Source organism: Macaca fascicularis, chromosome 12 (genome assembly GCF_037993035.2).
Source record: "Macaca fascicularis isolate 582-1 chromosome 12, T2T-MFA8v1.1".
NCBI classification, from domain to species: domain Eukaryota; kingdom Metazoa; phylum Chordata; class Mammalia; order Primates; family Cercopithecidae; genus Macaca; species Macaca fascicularis.
Window position 1 is genome coordinate 73,423,846 of NC_088386.1, and position 27,778 is coordinate 73,451,623.

At 38.9% G+C, this 27,778-nt stretch overlaps 1 protein-coding gene across 2 annotated transcripts in view; it reads right to left on the bottom strand.

Annotated features, from left to right (window-relative positions):
* PDE11A (phosphodiesterase 11A) overlaps nucleotides 1-27,778 on the bottom strand; it is a 464,879-nt gene that overhangs the window by 257,513 nt on the left and 179,588 nt on the right. Inside the window, exons 1-2 of one of the 2 annotated variants that reach the window (XM_074009510.1) lie at nucleotides 20,263-20,384; nucleotides 3,053-3,117 (exon numbers count right to left, since the gene is read on the bottom strand). Coding sequence is in view for 1 of the 2 variants with exons in the window: in XM_005573580.5 (XP_005573637.1) it covers nucleotides 3,053-3,117 (65 nt within the window). In the remaining variant the exon portion in view is untranslated. Of the gene's footprint in view, nucleotides 1-3,052; nucleotides 3,118-20,262; nucleotides 20,385-27,778 lie in introns of those variants that run through there. The other variant, XM_005573580.5, reaches the window with a different exon arrangement.

Genomic DNA, 27,778 nt, shown 5'->3' on the forward strand with positions numbered 1-27,778 from the left:
CACTTACACTCTTCCAAGACTAAACCAGGAAGAAGTTGAATCCCTGAATAGACCAATAGCAGGCTCTGAAATTGAGGCATTAATTAATAGCCTACCAACCAAAAAAAGTCCAGGACCAGATGGATTCACACCTGAATTCTACCAGAGGTACAAGGAGGAGTTGGTACCATTCCTTCTGAAACTATTCCAATCAATAGAAAAAGAGGGAATCTTCCCTAACTCATTTTATGAGGCCAACATCATCCTGATACCAAAGCCTGGCAGAGACACAACAAAAAAAGAGAATTTTAGACCAATATCCCTGATAAACATCGATGCAAAAATCCTCAATAAAATACTGGCAAACCGGATTCAACAACACATCAAAAAGCTTATCCACCATGATCAAGTGGGCTTCATCCCTGGGATGCAAGGCTGGTTCAACATTCGCAAATCAATAAACATAATCCAGCATATAAACAGAACCAAAGACAAGAACCACATGATTATCTCAATAGATGCAGAAAAGGCCTTTGACAAAATTCAACAACCCTTCATGCTAAAAACTCTCAATAAATTTGGTATTGATGGAATGTACTTCAAAATAATAAGAGCTATTTATGACAAACCCACAGCCAATATCATACTGAATGGGCAAAAACTGGAAACATTCCCTTTGAAAACTGGCACAAGACAGGGATGCCCTCTCTCACCACTCCTATTCAACATAGTGTTGGAAGTTCTGGCTAGGGCAATCAGGCAAGAGAAAGAAATCAAAGGTATTCAGTTAGGAAAAGAAGAAGTCAAATTGTCCCTGTTTGCAGATGACATGATTGTATATTTAGAAAACCCCATTGTCTCAGCCCAAAATCTGCTTAAGCTGATAAGCAGCTTCAGCAAAGTCTCAGGATACAAAATTAATGTGCAAAAATCACAAGCATTCTTATACACCAGTAACAGACAAACAGAGAGCCAAATCAGGAATGAACTTCCATTCACAATTGCTTCAAAGAGAATAAAATACCTAGGAATCCAACTTACAAGGGATGTAAAGGACCTCTTCAAGGAGAACTACAAACCACTGCTCAGTGAAATAAAAGAGGACACAAACAAATGGAAGAACATACCATGCTCATGGATAGGAAGAATCAATATCGTGAAAATGGCCATACTGCCCAAGGTAATTTATAGATTCAATGCCATCCCCATCAAGCTACCAATGAGTTTCTTCACCGAATTGAAAAAAACTGCTTTAAAGTTCATATGGAACCAAAAAAGAGCCCGCATCTCCAAGACAATCCTAAGTCAAAAGAACAAAGCTGGAGGCATCACGCTACCTGACTTCAAACTATACTACAAGGCTACAGTAACCAAAACAGCATGGTACTGGTACCAAAACAGAGATATAGACCAATGGAACAGAACAGAGTCCTCAGAAATAATACCACACATCTACAGCCATCTGATCTTTGACAAACCTGAGAGAAACAAGAAATGGGTTAAGGATTCCCTATTTAATAAATGGTGCTGGGAAAATTGGCTAGCCATAAGTAGAAAGCTGAAACTGGATCCTTTCCTTACTCCTTATACGAAAATTAATTCAAGATTGATTAGAGACTTAAATGTTAGACCTAATACCATAAAAATCCTACAGGAAAACCTAGGTAGTACCATTCAGGACATAGGCATGGGCAAAGACTTCATGTCTAAAACACCAAAAGCAACGGCAGCAAAAGCCAAAATTGACAAATGGGATCTCATTAAACTAAAGACCTTCTGCACAGCAAAAGAAACTACCATCAGAGTGAACAGGCAACCTACAGATGGGAGAAAATTTTTGCAATCTACTCATCTGACAAAGGGCTAATATCCAGAACCTACAAAGAACTCAAACAAATTTACAAGAAAAAAACAAACAACCCCATCAAAAAGTGGGCAAAGGATATGAACAGACATTTCTGAAAAGAAGACATTCATACAGCCAACAGACACATGAAAAAATGCTCATCATCACTGGCCATCAGAGAAATGCAAATCAAAACCACAATGAGATACCATCTCACACCAGTTAGAATGGCAATCATTAAAGTCAGGAAACAACAGGTGCTGGAGAGGATGTGGAGAAATAGGAACACTTTTACACTGTTGGTGGGATTGTAAACTAGTTCAACCATTTTGGAAAACAGTATGGCGATTCCTCAAGGATCTAGAACTAGATGTACCATATGACCCAGCCATCCCATTACTGGGTATATACCCAAAGGATTATAAATTATGCTGCTATAAAGACACATGCACACGTATGTTTATTGCGGCACTATTCACAATAGCAAAGACTTGGAATCAACCCAAATGTCCATCAGTGACAGATTGGATTAAGAAAATGTGGCACATATACACCATGGAATACTATGCAGCCATCAAAAAGGATGAGTTTGTGTCCTTTGTAGGGACATGGATGCAGCTGGAAACCATCATTCTTAGCAAACTATCACAAGAACAGAAAACCAAACACCGCATGTTCTCAGTCATAGGTGGGAACTGAACAATGAGATCTCTTGGACTCAGGAAGGGGAACATCACACACCGGGGCCTATCATGGGGAGGTGGGAGGGGGGAGGGATTGCATTGGGAGTTATACCTGATGTAAATGACGAGTTGATGGGTGCAGCACACCAACATGGCACAAGTATACATATGTAACAAACCTGCACGTTATGCACATGTACCCTACAACTTAAAGTATAATAATAAATAAATTAAAAAACAACAACAACAACAAAACAACAAAATTTTATAAGGTTCAGGGAAAAGAGGACTAAAAGCTAAAGGCAACATTTTAATCCTATTACAAGTACTAAAATTTGGCCCTAAAAATGGATTGCAAGCTAGATGTATATGTACTTATTTTTAAGCTATAGTTTTAATTTAAGGCCTGAAACACAGAAGAGTCATGTTATTTGGTTGTACTTGCTAATATAAAGAACTACTACTATCTTTTAAGAATTATGCAACGCTGCTAACACCAAGGACCAAAGAACATCAAAAGACACATGAACCGCATAAGCCCTACCTGTTCTCAGCATCAGCACTGCACTTCGGGGACAGCAATTCAAAGGATTTGGTAAATTTCACCACCTGTCACATAGAAAGATAATAAATCCAGGTCAATTAAAGCTTTATTGCAGTTTAAAATAATGTAATAAACATTTTTCATCTTTATAATGATTATAATAGTTGGAGATTAAAGAGAGATTTTAAGTGGAGAAATCCCAAGAGAGAGTAGAAGAGGAGAATCCCATCCTACATTTTGTATCCTATTTCTTACAAAGCATACATTGTCGAAGTTTTAATACATTTCACTAAACATGTACATATTTTTACAATTATGTGTCCCATGAGCTATGGAGGTCAGGTAAAGGAAAATCTCATCTGAATACTTAAAAAGAAAACTGTTCTTTTAACAACCCAATCAACAGCAATAGAGACCCAGGTAGGGACAGAACACCCCTCAAAGAAGATGCCCTCTGCCAACTCCAGGCTCCTGGAATTAGCTCATTAATAAGCTTGGCTCATCACTGTTCTCAGGTGAACTTTGTGGTGCCACCACCTAAAGGAAAAAGAGGAAGCCGCCTTCTTCAACAATCTTTCTTGTGTGGACACTGCCTTTCTCACCTCTCCAGTGAAATCAGCATACCAGTGCGAGAGTTGACCAAGACTTATGTTGAGGGGGAATTTATGGGAACAGAAAATGTCAGTGTAGTTTTTCTTATTATTAGCTAATACTGAGTTTATACTGTAAACCAGGCCCTACAGCAGAAGCTTCTTTGAGTATTTGTTTATTATAAATCTAAAGTAAAGAATTTTATACTCAGTCTATAGATGAGGAAACTAACTCCTAATTTTTAAGAGACGTACTCAGTTTCACACAATTAAATAAGGCAACTGGCATGAAAGGAAATCTCTGATGCTAGAGTGCTAGCTCTTTCAACACTACAAATGTTGAGTGAGAAAGGCACTATTTCTGGCCCTTGTAGGGGTGGACAGAAACTTTTCCTTCTACCCTCTGAAGGTTTGCTGAAATAAACTGACAATAGACAGATTAACAGGGGAACAAGCATACAAATGTACTAATGTGCAGAAGCACAGAAGCCATATAAAATATGAGACTCAAAGGAGGGCCAGATGGCTGAAGCTTAAATAGCATCCTCTTTGTAGGGGAGACGGATGGGGGATGTAGGCAATTCTGAGGGATAGAAAAAATTTTCAGAGGAATAAAATGAGCCCAAAGAACAGACAATGACCAGGGACAAAGTTTCTCTGAGCTCTGGAGGAGGTTTCAAGAAGGTAAGGGGTGGATCTTCACTGTGAACAAAAGTTATCTCTTTTTTTTGGACAGGTTCTCACTCTGTCACACAGGCTGGAGTGCAGTGGCCTGATCTCAGCTCACTGCAGCCTCCGCCTCCTGGGTTCAAGTAATTCTCCCACCTCAGCCTCCCAGGTAGCTGAGATTACAGGGGTGTGCCATCACGCCCAGCTAATTTTTGCATTTTCAGTAGAGAGTTTCACCATGTTGGCCAGGCTAGTCTTGAACTCCTGACCTCAGATGATCCACCAGCCTCGGCCCCCCAAAGTGCTGGGATTATAGGCATGAGCCACCACATCTGGCCAAAGGTTATCTTATTATGCAGATAAAGTCTCCCAGGTAATCTCTCAGAGTGCCCTCAGAAGAACAGATGGAAAGTCTGTCTGGGCATGGGGACATTCCTCAGTCTTCCTTCCTGTGATATGAGAATAGTATTCTCTGGTTAATAAAATTTCAGGGAGGGGATGGAAGAGAGTTCCACCTTGTACTTGTGAGGAGGAACAAGAAAGGTTAGAAAGTTCTTGGTTCTGAGGGGACTCAAGTTTAAGGCCTTTTAATTTCCTTTAGATCAATGTGCTCAGTATGCCAAGGCACCATGCTTTGAAGTATCTTTTTCTGAGCCCCAATATCCTCTTTTGGCAAAATATACCACATGATAGAAAAACAAGCCCCTGTAGAGAAAGGAGTCCATCTGAATGTCATAGAATGCTTCCAAGGTTGACATTTAGATTTGCCTTAGCCATATGTCATGCTTCAAAGGCCTTTTAAATTAACCACTTACAAGGAATTGATGGGCACCTGAGAAAATGATTTGGAAACTAGGAATAGATTAAACATTAAAACAGCTTTATCAGTGAGGTAATGAACTCAAGCTAGGCAAATGCAACATTAGGGAAAAAATAGAAAAGAAAAGAAAGGCTCAACACAAAGAAAATTGTGTGTGACTAGATGAATGTAGGGCAATGACAATAGCTCGACTGCAAGGAAATACCCTTGGCAACCATAGAACATATTTCATTTCATATTGTAATATGAATTAAGCCACTGCAGAATCACTCATTGCAGTAAATTTTATTTTCCAAAGATGATCACAACAATATCTCCTACCCCATATTCTTCTCTTCCATGTGACCCTGCCACTTTCCTACAAAGTGGTAGGATCTATGTCCCCTCTCGTTAAATCCGGTGGGCTTCTAAAAGCTTCACCAAATAGAGCATATGAAAGAGGTGCTACATGCCTTCCAAGGTTGTTGTAAAATGCAACACAGCTTCTGCCTTGCCTGATGAAATACGTGTGCCTGGAGTCCTCAGTCACCATGCAAGAAGTCCAACTGCCCTGAGGCCACTATGCTGAAAGGGAGCCAAACCACATAGAGAGACCATTTTCCTGCAAATGAGGGATTTTGCACACATTATAAACAATCCTTTATGTATGTATCAATGCTTACAACATCCCAGAAGGTAGATATTACCCTCATTTTATTGATAGCAAATTAAGGCTTAGGGGGTTAAGTGGTTTGCTGGAAGCCATGTTGTTCTGAGTCCATAGCTCCAGTGATCCCACTTCTCACTGCTTTAATAAGCAAGAGCAAGTGTTATTGTAGCAGCAAATTATTTGAACATGACCCCTTCAAAACCAGAATACTTAAACTGTACTTTTATTTATTAATTCTACAAATATTTATTGAGTACCTCCTATATGCCCAAATTTGAGTAAACACAGACTAAAAAGTAACTTGAAGTAAAACACTTGGCTTGGTATAAGATTAATCAAATTATCAATAAACTGTTAATTGTTTCTGCATTTGAAAATTGAGCAGGACATATTTTTTAATTCCTGATCTGACAGATGAGATTAAATCCTCCAATATTACTAAGAATGCTTCATTTGGCCTACTTCTTACTATTGATTAGAATAATTTACAACTTGGTAAGAGTAGATGTTAATTTCTGCAAATCTGACAGCAATGCAAATAAATTTTATCCAAGTAAAGATGCAAATGATTTCTGTGCAGGAGAAAAGAAAAGCTCAATGGTTACAATTGTATTATCCTGACTGGTAGTAACCATTTTAAAAAGCTCATCTAGCAATCTTATGCTGGCATTCTTTCAGTGCCTGTTTTAGAACCAACTTTGCCACCCTGCTGTTTCTCTTTTTAATGAGTTAAACAAATCTTTGATACACGCTTGCTTTAGATTTCTGCAAGAGTTAAATTTTTAACTTTTTGAAAATTATCTTTCAATACAACAAATAGGTACTGTCTGTATGTGTCAAGCAGTGTAGTATACGCTGGAGTTACAAATGTGAAAGTAAAAGAAAATAAAATCTCTACAGTTATGGAGCTTGCTTTATAGTATGAAGCTTAATTTGCCCTGGCCTCTCAAAACTAGCGCTCCCTAGAAAAAATAAGTGCACTTCTGGTTTCAAATCTTAAGAAAACAGATGTGAGAAATGTCTAGAGAATGAAAGAAAATAAAGATCTTTTAAAAATATTTTTCCATCTGAGCAATAGCAACTGAGGGATATAAGAAATGGAATAGGAAATAATGGCGTTTTAAAGCCATAGAACCTATAGATCTACAGAGAATGGATAAGATATATAAATGTCTCTTAATGAAATGACAGAATGTTTTAACTCTTGAAACATAAAAGAAGTTGGAAAAACTACTAAAAGGAAAAAACACTTTTTTTCTAAAATGTTAGAACATTTTACTCCAACATAAATTACAGGCTGAGAAGAAAAACAGGGACAAAACTTGTATTTGTCTTGTTTTCTACATTCATTTTTAATGTGTAAGGGGAAAGTCAAGGACTATGTATCATCCAACTTCAGCATTCCATAGAATGCATTAGCTGTGTCCCCCAATAAACTGGCTTATGGTGCCATGATCAAAGTCAGACACTGTATTCATGAACCACAATTGACCTTGCGTGTAGAAAAGAATTGAACCCTCCCTAAAGAGAGGTCTGGCCTTTGTCTTTGGCTCCTGAGAGGTAATCTCTAAACCCCTGGAATGTCCTGCCTGATTAATGTGCAAAGATTAACAATGTGATTTAGAATAGGGGCTTCAAGCCACACCAACAATATGATTTGGGTGGGAGCTTTGGGTCACATGGTATCAGTTGACCACTGGAGGAATGGAGTCAGAGGTCAGTCGCATGGGCAGCCAACCCCATTTTTGTGATCAAGACCCAATAAAGACTCTAGACATTAAGGCTCAGGCCCTGTTGGCAAAATTTCACGCATCTTGTCACACATGATAGCCAGGAGACATTCACACTATCCATGACTCCATGAGCAGAGTCCACATGTGGAATTTTCCTAGACTCTGCCCCATGCTAATGTTAATCTGTATGATTTCCTGTAGTAAACTGTAACTGTGAGTGTAACAGCTTTCACTGAGTTCTTTGAGCCCTTCTAGCAAATTATTGAAACTGAGCATGGTCTTGGGAACTCCAAAACTCGTAACTGGTGTTAGGAGTGAGGGAAGTATTGTAGACTATGTTCCCTAACTTTACACTTATATGAATTCTTAGGTTCTTGTGTCTTTAGAAGAAAAATGAAAATACTCATCTTCATTAGTGTCTATAGAAGAAAAATGAAAATACTAATGTTTACTGATCTCTGGTTAAATATTGATTATCCAGTGTGTATAAAATACTGGATAGCATAGGAAGATACCAAAGAAATAATAAATAAGGTCTCTAACCTTTTAAGACTTAACATTTGTGATGGTTAATTGGTATATGTCAACTTGACTGGGTTAAGGGGTGCCCCAGATAGCTGGCAAAACATTATTTCTGGGTGATCTGCGAAGTGTTCCTGGAAGATATTAGCATTCAAATCAATAAATTGAGTAAACAAGACGGCCCTGAGCAATGTGGGTGGGCATCATCCAACCCACTGAGGGCTCAGATAGAAAGGAAGAGGAAGGGCAAATGTGCTCTTTGTTTGAGCTAGGACATCTATTTTCCCCTGCCATCAGACATTGGGACTCCTGATTGTCTGGTCTTTGAACTCAGACTGAATTACATCACTAGCTTTCCTGGTTCTCCAGCTTGCAGACAGTAGACTGTGGGACTTCTTAGCTTTCATAATTATGTGAGCCAATTCCTAGAATAAATCTCTTTATCTCAATCTATCTATCACCTATCTATCTATCTATCTATCTATCTATCTATCTATCTATCTATCTATCTATCTATGTCTCCTATTGGTTCTGTTTCTCAGGGGAACGACAAATACTGCAATATTTTAAAGAAGAGAAATTTAAAGTGCAAGGTGAGTTGACCTCTGAAGTTAGGTTCATAGCCAAACTGACCTTGAGTCATCAGATTATTTGGCAAGGCAATATACACATGGCATTAGTCCATGATGAGGGCAGCAAGATGAACAGTTGAGAAGTAACATAATTCTGGAGATGTAAACTCATCTGCCAGCCTCTCAGTCCTCAAAAGCAGGAGTGGGCAAAGGATGGCCCACAGGCCAAATCTGGCCTACCACCTGTTTTTATTAATAAAGTTTCATTGTAATGAAGCCATACTCATTAATTTAAGTAATGTCTGTGTCTGCTTTCTACTATAACAGTAGAGTGAACAGTTGCAATTGAGACCATAAAGGCCACAAAGCCTAAAATATTTAGAAGATAGATCTTTATTTTTTAAAGTTTGCCAACTTATCTGGTGTAGAGCCATTTCCAGGCCAGATCAGTTATTTTCGCTAAATTGTTAATGGCTAATGATAGGTTAATGTATTAATATTCCCATGTAATATAGCTATATTCAGAAAGAGGATTCTTGGAGTCATAATCTTTTAATTTGAAACAGTACTGCAATGATAGAAATTTTAGGCACCAGGTAAGCAGTAAGAGATATACTTGAGGATATATCCCCAGTTGGCAGAGGACAGTTCCACTCCAATTAAGCCTGTTGTCCAGGGACAATTATTAATAGTGCCCACTTTCACACTCACAAGTGTCTTTGAATAGCAAATTCTAGGCAGGCAGGCCATTGATTGCTCCTCAAAGCATCAGACAACTTATATTTTTAAAAAGAATTGAAAATATAATGCATTCAAATAGAAAATTGTTTACAGTCAGATACGTGGGTTAAAAAATAAAACAGCAAAAACAGCTTAAATACTTGGATATAATTTAACGGGATATATAGAGTGACACTGCAGAAATTATGACCAATACCAAATAGGATAAAGCACAAATAAAATAGAATAGAATTTATGCTTTATTCCTGTCTTGGACCAATTATATAATTCTTAGTTTTATTAATTTTAAAAGTTTACTATCTAAATCCAACTTTGATTTTATTATACATTTACTAAATGAACAGGGATTAAATAAATTAATACACACACAGTAAGTAAAAAAGAGAATCTTATAAGGGAAATATCACAAGTAGTTTCTAGATCAATGATACTAAACAACTGGTTTCAAGCTCCCTTTGCTGTTGATCAGCCCTGATTATTGCACCCTGGGGAAGGGAGTGTACCTGCCAAGTGAAGTAAACAAAACATCTCCCTGCTTGTTCTTTGGAAACGCTCCCTGGACAGAGGCCTTTTTGATTTGGATATTTGTCAAGTGTTAGTTAGTCTGGCTTCTCTCTGTTCTTTTAATTTAAAAACAAGTTAAAAAAATAAAAACTAGGCTCAAATAGATATTCCTGGCACCAAAATAAAAATTATCTACTAAGTAATCATGATTTTTGTTTTTTAATTTTCTGAATCTCTATTTTTCTATAAGAGGACTACTCAAAATGGCAAAAGAATGAATTAAATAGGCCAAGTGTGGTGGCTCACACCTGTAATGCCAGCACTTTGGGAAGTTGAGGCAGGTAGATAACTGAGATCAGGAGTTCGAGACCAGCATGACCAACATAGTGAAACCCCATCTCTACTAAAAATACAAAAATTAGCCATGCATGGTGGCATACACCTGTAATCACAGGTACATAGGAGGCTGAGGCAGGAGAATGGTTTGAATCTGGGAAGTGGAGGCTGCAGTGAGCCGAGATGGCACCACTGCACTCCAGCCTAAGTGATAGAGCAAGACTCTGTCTCAAAAAAAAAAAAAAAGAAAAGAAAAGAAAAGAAAAAGAATGAATTAAATAATCATCTCTTACTATGCTTCTTTTTTTTTAAATTTTATTATTATTATTATTATTATACTTTAAGTTCTAGGGTACATGTGCATAATGTGCAGGTTTGTTACATATGTATACTTGTGCCATGTTGCTGTGCTGCACCCATCAACTCATCAGCACCCATGAACTCCTCATTTACATCAGGTATAACTCCCAATGCAATCCCTTCCCCCACCCCCCCCCCATGATAGGCCCCGGTGTGTGATGTTCCTCTTCTGGAGTCTAAGTGATCTCATTGTTCAGTTCCCACCTATGACTGAGAACATGCGGTGTTTGGTTTTCTGTTCTTGTGATAGTTTGCTAAGAATGATGGTTTCCAGCTGCATCCATGTCCCTACAAAGGACACAAACTCATCCTTTTTATGGCTGCATAGTATTCCATGGTGTATATGTGCCACATTTTCTTAATCCAATCTGTCACTGATGGACATTTGGGTTGATTCCAAGTCTTTGCTATTGTGAATAGTGCCGCAATAAACATACGTGTGCATGTGTCTTTATAGCAGCATGATTTATCATCCTTTGGGTATATACCCAGTAATGGGATGGCTGGGTCATATGGTACATCTAGTTCTAGATCCTTGAGGAATCGCCATACTGTTTTCCATAATGGTTGAACTAGTTTACAATCCCACCAGCAGTGTAAAAGTGTTCCTGTTTCTCCACATCCTCTCCAGCACCTGTTGTTTCCTGACTTTTTAATGATTGCCATTCTAACTGGTGTGAGATGGTATCTCATTGTGGTTTTGATTTGCATTTCTCTGATGGCCAGTGATGATGAGCATTTTTTCATGTATCTGTTGGCTGTATGAATGTCTTCTTTTGAGAAATGTCTGTTCATATCTTTTGCCCACTTTTTGATGGGGTTGTTTGTTTTTTCTTGTAAATTTGTTTGAGTTCTTTGTAGGTTCTGGATATTAGCCCTTTGTCAGATGAGTAGATTGCAAAAATTTTCTCCCATTCTGTAGGTTGCCTGTTCACTCTGATGGTAGTTTCTTTTGCTGTGCAGAAGCTCTTTAGTTTAATGAGATTCCATTTGTCAATTTTGGCTTTTGCTGCCATTGCTTTTGGTGTTTTAGACATGAAGTCCTTGCCCATGCCTATGTCCTGAATGGTACTACCTAGGTTTTCTTCTAGGGTTTTTATGGTATTAGGTCTAACATTTAAGTCTATCCATCTTGAATTAATTTTCGTATAAGGAGTAAGGAAAGGATCCAGTTTCAGCTTTCTACTTATGGCTAGCCAATTTTCCCAGCACCATTTATTAAATAGGGAATCTTTTCCCCATTTCTTGTTTCTCTCAGGTTTGTCAAAGATCAGATGGCTGTAGATGTGTGGTATTATTTCTGAGGACTCTGTTCTATTCCATTGGTCTATACCTCTGTTTTGGTACCAGTACCATGCTGTTTTGGTTACTGTAGCCTTGTAGTATAGTTTGAAGTCAGGTAGCGTGATGCCTCCAGCTTTGTTCTTTTGACTTAGGATTGTCTTGGAGATGCGGGCTCTTTTTTGGTTCCATATGAACTTTAAAGCAGTTTTTTCCAATTCAGTGAAGAAACTCATTGGTAGCTTGATGGGGATGGCATTGAATCTATAAATTACCTTGGGCAGTATGGCCATTTTCACAATATTGATTCTTCCTATCCATGAGCATGGTATGTTCTTCCATTTGTTTGTGTCCTCTTCTATTTCACTGAGCAGTGGTTTGTAGTTCTCCTTGAAGAGGTCCTTTACATCCCTTGTAAGTTGGATTCCTAGGTATTTTATTCTTTTTGAAGCAATTGTGAATGGAAGTTCATTCATGATTTTGCTCTCTGTTTGTCTGTTACTGGTGTATAAGAATGCTTGTGATTTTTGCACATTAATTTTGTATCCTGAGACTTTGCTGAAGCTGCTTATCAGCTTAAGCAGATTTTGGGCTGAGACAATGGGGTTTTCTAAATATACAATCATGTCATCTGCAAACAGGGACAATTTGACTTCTTCTTTTCCTAACTGAATACCTTTGATTTCTTTCTCTTGCCTGATTGCCCTAGCCAGAACTTCCAACACTATGTTGAATAGGAGTGGTGAGAGAGGGCATCCCTGTCTTGTGCCAGTTTTCAAAGGGAATGTTTCCAGTTTTTGCCCATTCAGTATGATATTGGCTGTGGGTTTGTCATAAATAGCTCTTATTATTTTTAGGTACGATCCATCAATACCAAATTTATTGAGAGTTTTTAGCATGAAGGGCTGTTGAATTTTGTCAAAGGCCTTTTCTGCATCTATTGAGATAATCATGTGGTTCTTGTCTTTGGTTCTGTTTATATGCTGGATTACGTTTAGTGATTTGCGAATGTTGAACCAGCCTTGCATCCCAGGGATGAAGCCCACTTGATCATGGTGGATAAGCTTTTTGATATGCTGCTGAATCCGGTTTGCCAGTATTTTATTGAGGATTTTTGCATCGATGTTCATCAGGGATATTGGTCTAAAATTCTCTTTTTTTGTTGTCTCTTTGCCAGACTTTGGTATCAGGATGATGTTGGCCTCATAAAATGAGTTAGGGAGGATTCCCTCTTTTTCTATTGATTGGAATAGTTTCAGAAGGAATGGTACCAGCTCCTCCTTGTACCTCTGGTAGAATTCAGCCGTGAATCCATCTGGTCCTGGACTTTTTTTCGTTGGTAGGCTATTAATTATTGCCTCAATTTCAGAGCCTGCTATTGGTCTATTCAGGGATTCAACTTCTTCCTGGTTTAGTCTTGGGAGAATGTAAGTGTCTAGGAAATTATCCATTTCTTCTAGATTTTCTAGTTTATTTGCGTGGAGGTGTTTATAGTATTCTCTGATGGTAGTTTGTATTTCTGTGGGGTTGGTGGTGATATCCCCTTTATCATTTTTTATTGCGTCTACTTGATTCTTCTCTCTTTTCTTCTTTATTGGTCTTGCTAGTGGTCTGTCAATTTTGTTGATCTTTTCAAAAAACCAACTCCTGGATTCATTGATTTTTGGAGGGTTTTTTGTGTCTCTATCTCCTTCAGTTCTGCTCTGATCTTAGTTATTTCTTGCCTTCTGCTAGCTTTTGAATGTGTTTGCTCTTGCTTCTCTAGTTCTTTTAATTGTGATCTTAAAGTGTCAATTTTAGTCCAGTTTTCTCTTGTGGGCATTTAGTGCTATAAATTTCCCTCTACACACTGCTTTAAATGTGTCCCAGAGATTCTGGTATGTTGTATCTTTGTTCTCATTGGTTTCAAAGAACATCTTTATAACTGCCTTCATTTCGTTATGTACCCAGTAGTCATTCAGGAGCAGGTTGTTCAGTTTCCATGTAGTTGAGCGGTTTTGATTGAGTTTCTTAGTCCTGAGTTCTAGTTTGATTGCACTGTGGTCTGAGAGACAGTTTGTTATAATTTCTGTTCTTGTACATTTGCTGAGGAGTGCTTTACTTCCAATTATGTGGTCAATTTTGGAATAAGTGTGATGTGGTGCTGAGAGGAATGTATAATCTGTTGATTTGGGGTGGAGAGTTCTATAGATGTCTATTAGGTCTGCTTGCTGCAGAGATGAGTTCAATTCCTGGATATCCTTGTTAACTTTCTGTCTTGTTGATCTGTCTAATGTTGACAGTGGAGTGTTGAAGTCTCCCATTATTATTGTATGGGAGTCTAAGTCTCTTTGTAAGTCTCTAAGGACTTGCTTTACGAATCTGGGTGCTCCTGTATTGGGTGCATATATATTTAGGATAGTTAGCTCTTCCTGTTGAATTGATCCTTTACCATTATGTAATGGCCTTCTTTGTCTCTTTTGATATTTGATGGTTTAAAGTCTGTTTTATCAGAGACTAGTATTGCAACCCCTGCTTTTTTTGTTCTCCATTTGCTTGGTAAATCTTCCTCCATCCCTTTATTTTGAGCCTATGTATGTCTCTGCATGTGAGATGGGTCTCCTCAATACAGAAGACTGATGGGTCTTGACTCTTTATCCAGTTTGCCAGTCTGTGTCTTTTAATTGGAGCATTTAGTCCATTTACATTTAAGGTTAAGATTGTTATGTGTGAACTTGATCCTGCCATTATGATATTAACTGGTTATTTTGCTCATTAGTTGATGCAGTTTCTCCTAGCCTTGATGGTCTTTACATTTTGGCATGTTTTTGCAATGGCTGGTACCGGTTGTTCCTTGCCATGTTTAGTGCTTCCTTCAGGATCTCTTGTAAGGCAGGCCTGGTGGTGACAAAATCTCTAAGCATTTGCTTATCTGTAAAGGATTTTATTTCTCCTTCACTTATGAAACTTAGCTTGGCTGGATATGAAATTCTGGGTTGAAAATTCTTTTCTTTAAGAATGTTGAATATTGGCCCCCACTGTCTTCTGGCTTGGAGAGTTTCTGCCGGGAGATCTGCTGTTAGTCTGATGGGCTTCCCTTTGTGGGTAACCCGACCTTTCTCTCTGGCTGCCCTTAAGATTTTTTCCTTCATTTCAACTTTGGTGAATCTGGCAATTATGTGTCTTGGAGTTGCTCTTCTCGAGGAGTATCTTTGTGGCGTTCTCTGTATTTCCTGGATTTGAATGTTGGCCTGCCCTACTAGGTTGGGGAAGTTCTCCTGGATGATATCCTGAAGAGTGTTTTCCAACTTGGTTCCATTTTCCCCCTCACTTTCAGGCACCCCAATCAGACGTAGATTTGGTCTTTTTACATAATCCCATACTTCTTGCAGGCTTTGTTCATTTCTTTTTCTTCTTTTTTCTTTTGTTTTCTCTTCTCGCTTCATTTCATTCATTTGATCCTCAATCGCAGATACCCTTTCTTCCAGTTGATCGAGTCGGTTACTGAAGCTTGTGCATTTGTCATGTATTTCTCGTGTCACGGTTTTCATCTCTGTCATTTCGTTTATGACCTTCTCTGCATTAATTACTCTAGCTATCAATTCTTCCACTCTTTTTTCAAGATTTTTAGTTTCTTTGCGCTGAGTATGTAATTCCTCCTTTAGCTCTGAGAAGTTCGATGGACTGAAGCCGCCTTCTCTCATCTCGTCAAAGTCATTCTCCATCCAGCTTTGATCCGTTGCTGGCGATGAGCTGTGCTCCTTTGCAGGGGGAGATGCGCTCTTATTTTTTGAATTTCCAGCTTTTCTGCCCTGCTTTTTCCCCATCTTTGTGGTTTTATCTGCCTCTGGTCTTTGATGGTGGTGACGTACTGATGGGGTTTTGATAGTTTTCCTTCTAACAGTCAGGACCCTCAGCTGTAGGTCTGTTGGATATTGCTTGAGGTCCACTCCAGACCCTGTTTGCCTGGATATCAGCAGCAGAGGCTGCAGAAGATAGAATATTGCTGAACAGCGAGTGTACCTCTCTGATTCTTACTTTGGAAGCTTCCTCTCAGGGGTGTACTCCACCCTGTGAGGTGTGGGGTGTCAGACTGCCCCTAGTGAGGGATGTCTCCCAGTTAGGCTACTCGGGAGTCAGGGACCCACTTGAGCAGGCAGTCTGTCCCTTCTCAGATCTCAACCTCCGTGTTGGGAGATCCACTGCTCTCTTCAAAGCTGTCAGTCAGAGTCGTTTGTGTCTGCAGAGGTTTCTGCTGCTTTTTTTGTTGTTGTTGTTTAGCTGTGCCCTGTCCCCAGAGGTGGAGTCTACAGAGACAGGCAGGTTTCCTTGAGCTGCTGTGAGCTCCACCCAGTTCGAGCTTCCCAGCAGCTTTGTTTACCTACTTAAGCCTCAGCAATGGCAGGCGCCCCTCCCCCAGCCTCGCTGCTGCCTTGAGGTTAGATTGCAGACTGCTGTGCGAGCAATGAGGGAGGCTCCGTGGGCATGGGACTCTCCCGGCCAGGTGTGGGATATAATCTCCTGGTGTGCCTGTTTGCTTAAAGCGCAGTATTGGGGTGGGAGTTACCCGATTTTCCAGGTGTTGTGTGTCTCAGTTCCCCTGGCTAGGAAAAGGGATTCTCTTCCCCCTTGCGCTTCCCAGGTGAGGCGATGCCTCACCCTGCTTGGCTCTCGCTGGTCGGGCTTCAGCAGCTGACCAGCACTGATTGTCCGGCACTCCCTAGTGAGATGAACCCAGTACCTCAGTTGAGAATGCAGAAATCACCGGTCTTCTGTGTTGCTTGCGCTGGGAGTTGGAGACTGGAGCTGTTCCTATTCGGCCATCTTGCTCCGCCCCCTTACTATGCTTCTTAATAAATCTCTCACTTATGCCAATTTACTCTAATCATTTATTCATGAAGTCAGCATTTATCAAATACTTAGTGCACCAGGCACTGCTATAGGCTCTGGAAACACCAAGGGGCACAAATCATGTCCTATCCTTGAGAAACTCACAACACATTACAGAGGAGGAAACAGTTCACAAATGTTTCACCACAATGTACGTCCAAAATGCTGCCAGTGCACAGAGGAAGGTGTTAAGGAAGTCTTCATGTGAACTGTGTGATGAGGTGGAATGCTCTAGGCTGACAAGCGGGGGAAGTTTCCCAGGCTGAGGGAATAAATCAATTCATTTTGGGAGAAAATAGAGAACTCTGAGAGTTTAACTGAACATAACTCAAAAAAGGGGAAAGCTATGGAAGTGTGGGTAGGGTGAAAAGAACCCAATAAGGAATGGTGAGGCACCCAGGGACTAGCAACTTTGGAAAGCAGGTCTTGTGTAACCTCCTAGGTCTGAGGTTACACAAGAGGGAGGGAGGGAAGAAAGGAAGTGTGATTTTGAGATCCTGGAGGTGAGTTTGATATCCATGTGAAGAGAGGCCATGGAAGGATCTAGCCACTCCTAGAACTGGTAGAGAAGGAATAAGGAAAATAACTGCACCCAATGTCGTTCACTCCTCTGGCCCTTAAATCTTCTGCTCATACCTTCTATTTGTCAAACCCAACTGGCAGCCGGAGGACAAGAGAGCCCAAGTGGTGTGGTAAGTAAAGATCAGCCTTCAAGGGCACTGAGCTAAAGACAGAAAGACCAACCATAGATAGTTGGGGAGTGGAGGGGTTCCAGAGAATAGCCAGTAGAGTTGACAATGTTGAACTTTACCTGAGCTCTGTGCTCCCCCAAAATAGTAATTATAAAGAAATCTCCCTAACACTGTTCCAGAATTGGCTATCCTCAACAGACCACCCTCCCCTAGCACATTCCAAAATAAGACGTTTCTCCATCCTTCCTCATGACTCCTGTAAGGCTCATGAGTGATGTAGGTAACTCCCTTGTCTATATGCTCCTGTGAAACCCCAAGTACCTTTCTTTTTCTTTGAGATGTTTCCCATTAATGAGCATTCTCCCTATTGCAATAGCCAGATGAAATGATCTTCACTGTCTGGTGTATTTTGTCTTTCACTGGGACTATTTGCACAAAGATATGTATCTTTTGTGCTAATAGACTAATATATGCATAGGCTGACCATGGGGAGGTGGGGTAGAGATGAAGAAAAGGATGGAGCAAGGCTGAGGACTAGAGAGGAGAACCGCAAGTTAAGTTAGAAGCAGAAGTGATGGGCCTTGAATGTTGGGCAGTGTGAGCTTTATTACACAAGCAATAGACAATTACCAATGTTTTGAATCATATGAGAGGCCAGTGCATTTTTAAAAAGAAGCGGTAATTGATTGAAAAGAAGAGTGCCCTGTTTGCAAGCAAGAAATGAGTCAGAGGAAAAATGTCCTAGTGAGAAATCAGTAAAGACAGAGTGAAGAAGGTGGTAGAAGGAGTGAGAAGGAAGGGCTAGAAATGATGTTTCAAGGTAGAAGCAACAGATCATAGACACAAGTGAATGTAGAATAGTGAGAATGACTAGGAAACTATTCTACGGATTTTAGATTGAGTTACTTACTACATGGTGATGATTCTATTGTCTAAAATAGGAAATATCAGAGGTGGAGAAGATTTGGGATGGGATGTAATGGAGATAGCCAGTGGGGTTAGGGATTCAGTAGTTGGAGATTTTATATATATATATATATATATGCATATGTATGTATATTTAACATATAAATGATTAATGATGTGAGTTTATTTACTATATGCAGTTAATAAAATGAGTTAATATGTATGAACAAGTAATATGATACATTAATGATGTGTGTGTGTGTGTGTGTGTGTGTGTGTGTGTGTATAGTAGTATATATGCAAATTTTTTCAGTTAATAGAATTGGCCCTCTTTATCCATGGGTTCTGCATCCACAACCAAATGCAGGTCGAAAATACAGCATTCAGGGCAATGTGAAACCTGCAGATACAGAGGTCTGACTTTTCTTATCTGTGGGTTCTGCAGGACTGACTGCTGGACTTGAGTGTGCATAGATTTTGGTATCCATGCACTGTCCTGGAACCAATACCCCACAGATACTGAGGGATGACTGTGTATATAACAATAATAGTTTGGGTTATCATCAGAGGAGTTTTTTTAATACTCTCCATTTTGCACACTAGAAAAACACTTGGAGCAAAAATCAAACTGAATTTAAGTGGGCTTATTTACAGGGAGAAGGAAAATCAAAGAAGGAAAGGTAGGGAAATGGAAAGTAAGTGATAGAGAAAGGAAAGGCTGAAGCAATTTTTACAACTCACTTGAGAAGGAGGGCATTGAATTACAGACTGCCCCCAGAACAATCGGAGGATGCTCACCCCATCTCTTTCCCTGAGTGTCGGATTCAGGAAGACCATCTAGTTCACTGGCTTAATTGTGTGTATATTTACGAAAGGACCAAAGAGCTAAGGAGGATATAAGAAAACAAGTGTGCCTAGTTAGTTTATGCTTCACAGTTTTGTAAAGAAACTCGACACTAACCAGGTATTTACAAGCTTAGTTAGAAAGTACTTTGTAGAGTTCTGAACAATGAAATAGCTGCCAGCCATCAGGATGATCCATGAGAAGAGAACACCTGTAAAAACTAGGACTTGAGACAGTGCCTTAGGACATAAGATTAAAATGTCTACATTCACTTTCCTTGACTACACACAAAAAGAAATAGAAATAATAGTAAATGCCTGAGCTGGAAAGAACTAAGAGAAGTGATAGGAATTGCTTAGACAGGTTCATAGGATGGAATAATAGTAAGCTGGGAATATTCAGTTCAAGGAGTTAAGTAGTTCCTAATGTTAACAGCAGCAGCCAGCTATGGAGCAATCTTTCTTTCTTCCCAGTCTAATGGAAAATACCATTGACAAAGTCACTTAAAATCAATGGACTGAAACACTTAAGAGAAGCAAAAGGGAGCAAAATATTAATTTTGTCAGGAGAAAGGGCTAGAACGGCATTTCTCACTTCTATTTTTGGCATCGATTCAGTAAACTGAACAGTTTACATCCGAGTGCCCAGCTTAAAGACCATGAATGCAGTTTCTAAACGCAGAGTTAAGATCTTGGTGAATCAAGGCTTCTACAACCAGAATTATTTTTTTCTCCCTGATTCCCTTCAAATATAGAGGCCATAAAACATAAATTTGCAATAAGCAGTTTTTTTTGAGTATTAGAATCACAAAATACAAATAGAACTTTTGTTTTCAGGAATTATCCTAATAAAATAGAAATAAAACTTATTTTTGGAGGGAGAAACTTTTATTTTCCTGAAATGATACTGTTTTGTTTTCTAACTATAAAAGTATATAGAATGTCAGTAGAGATGGTGCTATAAGTTCATGCTTTTACACATCTGATCTCTTCCAAAAGCAGAGCAAAGACTGATAAAACACAGAGGAAATCAGAAAGACATTTAGAGATTGAAAGGAAGAGAGAAGAAAAGGAGAGGGGTAGGGAGGAGAAGGGAAAGGAGGGAAAAGATCTCTAAACTCACAAGCCTGAAGACATGTAGGCCTGTTGAACTCCAAGTCCAGAAACAGGCTGGCAACGATCGTCGGAATTTCAGTTCCTGCTGGGGCGTAGGGAACAGGTGACCCAGCTTCACCCCAAGAAACTAAACCAAGCTGCCTCCAGCTTGGTGTAATATTACTACATAGCAGGAAATCTGAGCCACCAGAATAGGTCCTGGTTCTTGACTGGGGTCAGGGAGCTGGGCAAACTATTAGACAGGTAGCAAAGAGGGGAAGAGAGAAAGAAAGCAAGCAATGGCACGAGCAAACAAACAAAAACACTCTCCCATCAAAATCAGCTGCAACCCCCAATTCAAAAACACATAATTAATACTAACAACTAAATCAACAACCTATATAATTGGACAAAAAATATTGAGGAATCTGTTAAGCTAAAAATTTGAACACACCTGTCATCAGGGACTGATAGATGAATAATAGAAAAGTATTAAGAATATAGATGACTTGGACGACATTTCATTCTTGATTAACAGGGTCTTAGGAAACATTAGCTGGATAAGCCCTTCCAAAAAAATAAATAAATAAATAAAAAGATTTTCCTCAGCTGGGTGTGGTGGCTCATGCCTGTAATCCCAACACTTTGGGAGGCCAAAGTGGAAGTATTGCTTGAGCACAGTGGTTCAAGACCAGCTTGGGCAACTAGTGGAACCTCATTTCTACAAAAATTAGCTGGATGTGATGATGTGCACCTGAACTCCTAGCTACTTGAGAGGCTGAGGTGGGAGGATCACTTGAGTCTGGGAGGTCAAGGCTGCAGTGAGCTGTGATGGTGCCACTGCACTCTAGGTGACAGAGTGAAACCCTATCTCAAACAAACAAACAAACAAGCAAACAAACAAACAAAAAGGACTTTGCTCCCTGAGACAAAAGAGAGGGATGTGAAAATAAGTTTCTCTTTCTTCTGAACACAGTTATGTGCAGACGTGCTGCCTGGTGCACTATAAAGGGAAAAGCCAGCTGGTGATGGCCAACTACTGAGACAAGCAGAGGGCGGTGGACAGAGACTGGGTCCCTGATCACATCATCTGGCTGCTGCGCCATCCCCAGAACCACCTCCTAGAGACTTCTCGTCATGTAACTTAATAAATGCTCTCAGTGTGAACGACACTTGCCCTTGAATATTCTGTTACTTGCAGAAGTCACCCAAATTGATCTATAAATTAGATCAATTTCAATCAAAATCTATACAGAGTTTTCGTGGAACTTGCTAAGCTGCTATTAAAATTTTAGAGAAGAATGACAGGTCAAGAATAAGCAAGCCAGTTTTAAAGGGGAACAGCACTGAGGACTTGGCCTATCAGATATCAAAATGCATTACAAAATTACAGAAATTCAGACAGATATTGGTGGAGAAATAAACAAATAGACCAGCAGGACAAAATTGTGAGCTCAGAAACAGACCCAGGTGTATATGGAAATGCTATAATTTTGAAGTGCCATTACAAAGTGGAGGCAAAACAGTTCTAAGATAATTGGTTATACACATACCGCTTTATACTCCACACAAAAACATAAATTCTAGATGGATAAAAAAGACCATGCATACCAAATGAATATAAAAAGATATACAATAATGCCATTATAACTAAAGGTAGATAAAGATTTTTATAACAAAACCTTTAAAGCACAAATCAAAAAGGGAGGTTAATAAATTTGACACATTAAAATTAAAATATTCCACAAAACCAAAGATACCTGTTGAGAGAGGCAATCCACAAAACCAAGCCATGCAGGTCAGGACTGCAAGGCCTTAGTTCAGTTCTCAGGATTGTATTTGCAGTGAACAAACCTGAGAGATGAAGTAACATCTTTCCTCAGACAAACACTAGGCTTGATACCACTCAATAGAAAAGGGATATATTTCCCAAGCACAGTGTTGTAATATGACCTCTTCTGTAATATGACCCAGTACACGTGCAGGCCCACACCCACCTGTTGCACTTGTGGAACTTGGAGAACATGGGGAACCAGCACTATTGTTACAGTTTACAATATAAGGTTTACATTTGTATCTACAAGTATATGCTCCATTGTTTTTTAGCCTTACTTCGATATTTAAATATGTTCAATACTCAATACCCATCTTATTTATCCCAACTTCCCCACTCATCACCTGCTTGGCTAGATTTCAAACTGTCATATTTTTCAGGAAGGGCTTCTTAGAACAACATTATAGTGCTCTTCTTTGCATGTTTGAAAATATCTCTCCACAGCTTGTGTAATTGTCTATGAGTTTGGCTTTAAATTTTGGAGTTAAAATTAGAGGGTCACATTTTTTTTCCCTGAGGACTTTGTAGATATTGCCCATTGTCCTCTAGCACAGGAGACTGCGACTAGAAAGTCTAACATCCGAATGAATTTTCCTGCAATAGGTGCTTTGATTTTTTTGTGTGTAAATGCCCATATACTTTTTCCAATATCTTTGAAGTCTATTAACACCAAATGTGTTTCAGTGCTAAGCAGTCGGTATCAATTTTGCCTGAAATGGTGTATTTCTTCAGTCTGTAAATCCAAGATTGCCTTTATCTCAATAAAATGTCCTAGTGTTATAATTTTGAATGTTTTTTTTTCCTGTTCCATTTGCCATGTTCTCTTTAGAGTTGCCAATTATCCTTAGTTTGGACCTCTGTTATTCTGATTCCATTTTTATCATTCTCCTTTTTTAATGCTTTATTATTTTCCATTTTATTTTCAATTTTGTGTCCCTAAAAGTATTTTAGAAGTATTATTTCTTCTTGTTTTTAATGTAGTATTCCTTTCTGTGCAGCTACATATTTTTCTTCTACTTTTTTCCAAGCTCTACCAACCCAGTTTCTTATCTTTTATACTGCTTATCATTTATTCCTTAAGCTTTTGTATCTCTTTCTTGAACAACTTTATTTTTCCTGAGAGATCTTATTATTTTTTATTTCATTTCATGGAAAACTTTAAGCGTTTTTCTGGTGTGTGTTTTTCACTTGGCTTTTGTTTTCACATCCCTTCCTACTTTTTTTCTTATAGTATCTTTGCATGAGCCCCATGCTGGTGGTTCTTTGTTGGGTGTTAATGTTTAAATGAATAATGGACAGGGAGGGTGAAGTCAGGGGAATGATTTAGGGTGGCTGCATTTGAATTTCAGTCTATTATCTTTGAGTGTTTTCTCACCAACACTCTGCTCTGAGCAGCCATTTCAGTTTCTGCCTGGTGAGAAGTCTCCTATGCTTACTGTGAAGTCCAATATGACATAGATATTTTTGTGTAATGAATTAGCCTTTAAATCTCTTCAGCTGGCCAAGATAAGCAGCTGCAGGGTGACTTGCCACTCATGTTCCCATTTATCCTGATACATCAACAGCCTTGTTTCCAGGATGACTTGTCTGCAACTTTTTTTGTTCCACTCACCCTGGCCACCCCTTCTGCCAATCTATGGCAGCAAGGAGGACTCAAGAAACATCCCTGAGCCTGCCCAGGCATCTGCTCTTACTGTTTCAAGCAAGTATACGTGACTTATTTTGGTGAACACTGTGCTCTGCCCAAGATGGCTGAAGGCAAGTAACCTCACTCAGCCTTTTATTCAATACTTCATCTTACCTAGTTGCTACTGAATTAAGCAGCCCTCCCAACCTTATATGAGGTGGAAGTGGAGTGATGACTTGTGGCATGGGGTTATGAGTACTTCTTTTGTGGATTACGGAGTTTGCATGTCTTGTCCTGGTGTTCAGATTGGTCTTTAATTGCTAAAAGAAAAGATAAATCCATTTAGCAAATCCTCTCTCCTGGCACCCTGACTTTTAAGTTTGTTCTCTTGCTAAGAGGTTGACTACCTGCCCTTTCCTTCCATGAGATGATAAACTCATGACTCTTCCTGGAAGAGAAGATACAAGAAAATATGACTCAAAAGGAGAAAATTTAAAGCTCCCTCAATTTAATGGTTGTGAAAATGTAATCTCATTTATATACCCATGTTTTGATAAAAACAGCTTTTTATATATGTTGTTTCTCCCCTTTATTATTCACCTAAAATTGTATCAAAGACATTGTTTCTATGAATATAGACATATATCATTGTTTTAAAACACTACATAGAATTTCATTATATAAATATATTGATATTTGAATTATTTACTATATGAAATATACTATATAGGATATATATAATATACTATATATAAATATACTATAGTATATATATAATATACTATATAGTACTAAATACACTACTATAGGAATGCAATAAGTATTCTTATATACTCGGTTTGGTCTGGTCTCCATCCATTTCATTATTCTAAATTTTAAGAGGAGGAGTTGCTGGGTGCAAAGCCTATCCCTTTTTCAAGTTAAAATATATTTTTAGCTATTCGGGAGGCTGGGGCAGGAGAATTGCTTGAACCCAGGAGGCGGAGGTTGCAGTGAGCCGAGATCACGCCACTGCACTCCAGCCTGGGCCTCCAGCCTGGGTGACAGAGCAAGACTCCATCTCCAAATATATTTTACCAAACTGATGTCCATAAAAGTTATCCCAAGTTAAGTTCCCACTATCAGTAACGAGAAAGTCAATTTTCTAATTCCCATACTCATACTGGTTATTACAATTATTTTCAAGCTTTACCAATCTGATGGCTGAAAAAAATCATAGAGCTGTTTGAAAGTGCTTATTCTCATCAGAATTGAATGATTGTTCTAATGAGCCTTTACCTACCAAATGAATAAAACATATTAACTGGTATTTTTGCATTTGATTTTTTAACATTAAATCTTTGATTCATCTGAAGTTTACACTGGCATTACAGAAATAAGGCAAAAAGCTGGGTACTCATTTTTCAGTGTTATAAGAGGGCAAAGGATTATCTAGAACAGTGATCTGTAAACCCTTGTCTGCTAGTCAAATCTGATCTACTACCTATTTTTGTCAATAAAGTTTTATTGCAACACAGCCATGCTCATTCTTTATACATATTGTCTATGACTGCTTTTGTGTTATAATGGGCAAAGTTAGGTAGCTGCAATAGAGACTGTGTGACTTGCAAACCCTAAAATATTTACTATCTGGGCATTTACAGAAAACATTGCCGATTTCTGATCTAAGAAATGTACTTAGTTCCTTCCTCTCACTGGTTAATACAGATAAAAGACTCCAGATTTAGTGAAATTACATGTTAACTTGTACCTTTCTCTGGTAGAGATACAAGTGATTCTCTCCAGTAGAAAAGATAATCTTGAAGGTTATAGTTTATGGCTTAGTTTTGTCTTTAACCAGTGTTGTTTTTAACTTTGAAATTGTATCCTAACATTGCCCATAAATACCTAACTTCTCAAGAACTCTTTGGACTGATTTTAACATCACATTGGTTCTCTCATACATTAATGAGTTTAAAAAATCTTCAGCTTGCATTTGTTTTATATTTATATGAATCATAATTTTGCCTTTTATAAAAATTATATTTTTATAGGTATGAACTAGAAATCCAGCTTCTTACGGTTCTTTTTTCCCCAAATTGCCAGCCATTTGCTTCCAAAACATTTATAGAATAATACATCATTCTCCCCATCTATCTAATTGTTACATATGTGGATTGAATACAAGATAACTAATTATAGAATATAATTTGCATATTGATTATAGATTTAAAAGTTCACAGATACAGCTATACAAAAAAATAACATATTCTTTTTCTATAATTCAACTAAATTTATCTGCTTGACCCCAAGCCTGCTTATTGACAGAATACAGAAGAGATTACTCCAGTTAAATCCGCCACTTCAGGTTTTCTCAGTCATTTCAGATTTAAATTAATTTAATACTGAAATTTTCACCAAGGTGACCTGCACCTTTCCGGGTGCTTGGAAGAGACACGGCAGGTCTGCAGTCACCCGCTCAAGCAGATTGGCCTCTGTTCTGAGATAAGAAGGCCTTGCTGGCCCTCAGCATAGTCATTCCTAACACTGGATATGCATAAATATCCACAGCCCCTTCAGCACCAGGTCACAACCCTGTCCCTTCCTCATCCTGACAGCTAGGCTTCTTCAGGCCCCAGCCCTCCCTCTGTTAATGTCTGCCAGGAAATGGGGAAAGCTGCATTTGCCTCTTATGCTCCTTCGGGACTCTAGAAAAGCTGTCAGGCTCTCACTGCCTCTTAACGCCTCTGACATTGTCACCTATTTTTCCTGCCATGGTGTCTAGGGGAAGTTTCAACTCCCCCCACCCGCTCTCCAACGCCCACCACCATCACTATACGGAGAATTGAGTCTGGGAGCAAGGTTAGGAAGACTGATGACCTCACATTTCTTATTCTCCTCTCCGATTCTCCTCCCTTAGTCCAGGCAATCCAAGAATGGGATAGTCTATGGCTTCATCTATTCTCTTTCCATTCTACTGTTTTGTTCATAATTTTACGTTCTGATTCATTCAAGCCTTTAGGAAAAAGTTTTGGTTTTCCAGAATAACCCTGCTATAAATTTTATATTATTTATTTATTCATTTATTTATTGACTGATTGATTTTCAGAGGTGGTGTTTCACTATTTTGCCCAGGCTGTCCTTGAACTCCTGGGCTCAAGCAATCCTCCTGCCTCAGCCTCCTGAGTAGCTGGGACTGTAGGTGCATGCTACTGTGCAAAGCCCTGCTATAAATTTTAAAAGTCCATTTTGGAACTTAAAATTCCATTTAACTGTTCCCGTATTCTCAGTCATTCCTCCCCTGAAGTAACATACCACATGCTTACTGTCAAGTTGGGGAGGGGTGTGGACAGGGAGACTTCCCTTAACCCCTTGATATCAATCTTTTTTTCCTGAAATTTTTGCTTTACATTATGTAGATAATTATTGGTTATAACACATCTAAAAAATGGAACTAGCACTTTGCATAAGAAAAAGCTCTTTGGTGTTTATCATAAATACCAGCGGCATCAGAGGTGATGAAGACTGTCTAAGAAGCATCCTGCTAGTGACAGGTTCATTGATAATAAGAAAGAAAGAAAGGTCATAATTAATATGGAAAAGGTATAATTGAACTGTGGATTTGCTTGGTAATACGGAGATCTTATATGGATTCCTTTATTATTATAAAAATATACTTATTATTGAAATATTTCCAGTAAAAATAACTTTGTCAAGTTTGAAAATCTTCTAATACAGTAGATTAGAAGGGTGGTCATTCTTGCTAATCATCTAACTTGGACTCGTTTTTATGGTGTGGTCTAACTCTTTGGCAAATGACCAAAAAAGTACAGATGATGGAAGCTGACATTGAATGTGGGGGCAGAGATAAACATTCTCCTGTTTATCCTGGCTTCTTCTCCTGAATGTGGCGTGACTGTTTCTCATCTCCTTTCTATAATTTCTACTGCACAACTTGGGTGGTGCACAGAACTGTGACACCTACAAGCCTAAAGTCTTGAGAAGCCTTTGGTGAGAAGTGTATTAAAGGAATGCCCAGCATTGGTAGGTTTTCTGCTGGGGATGCCACATAAATAGATACTTTTACCCCAAACTTCTCCTACC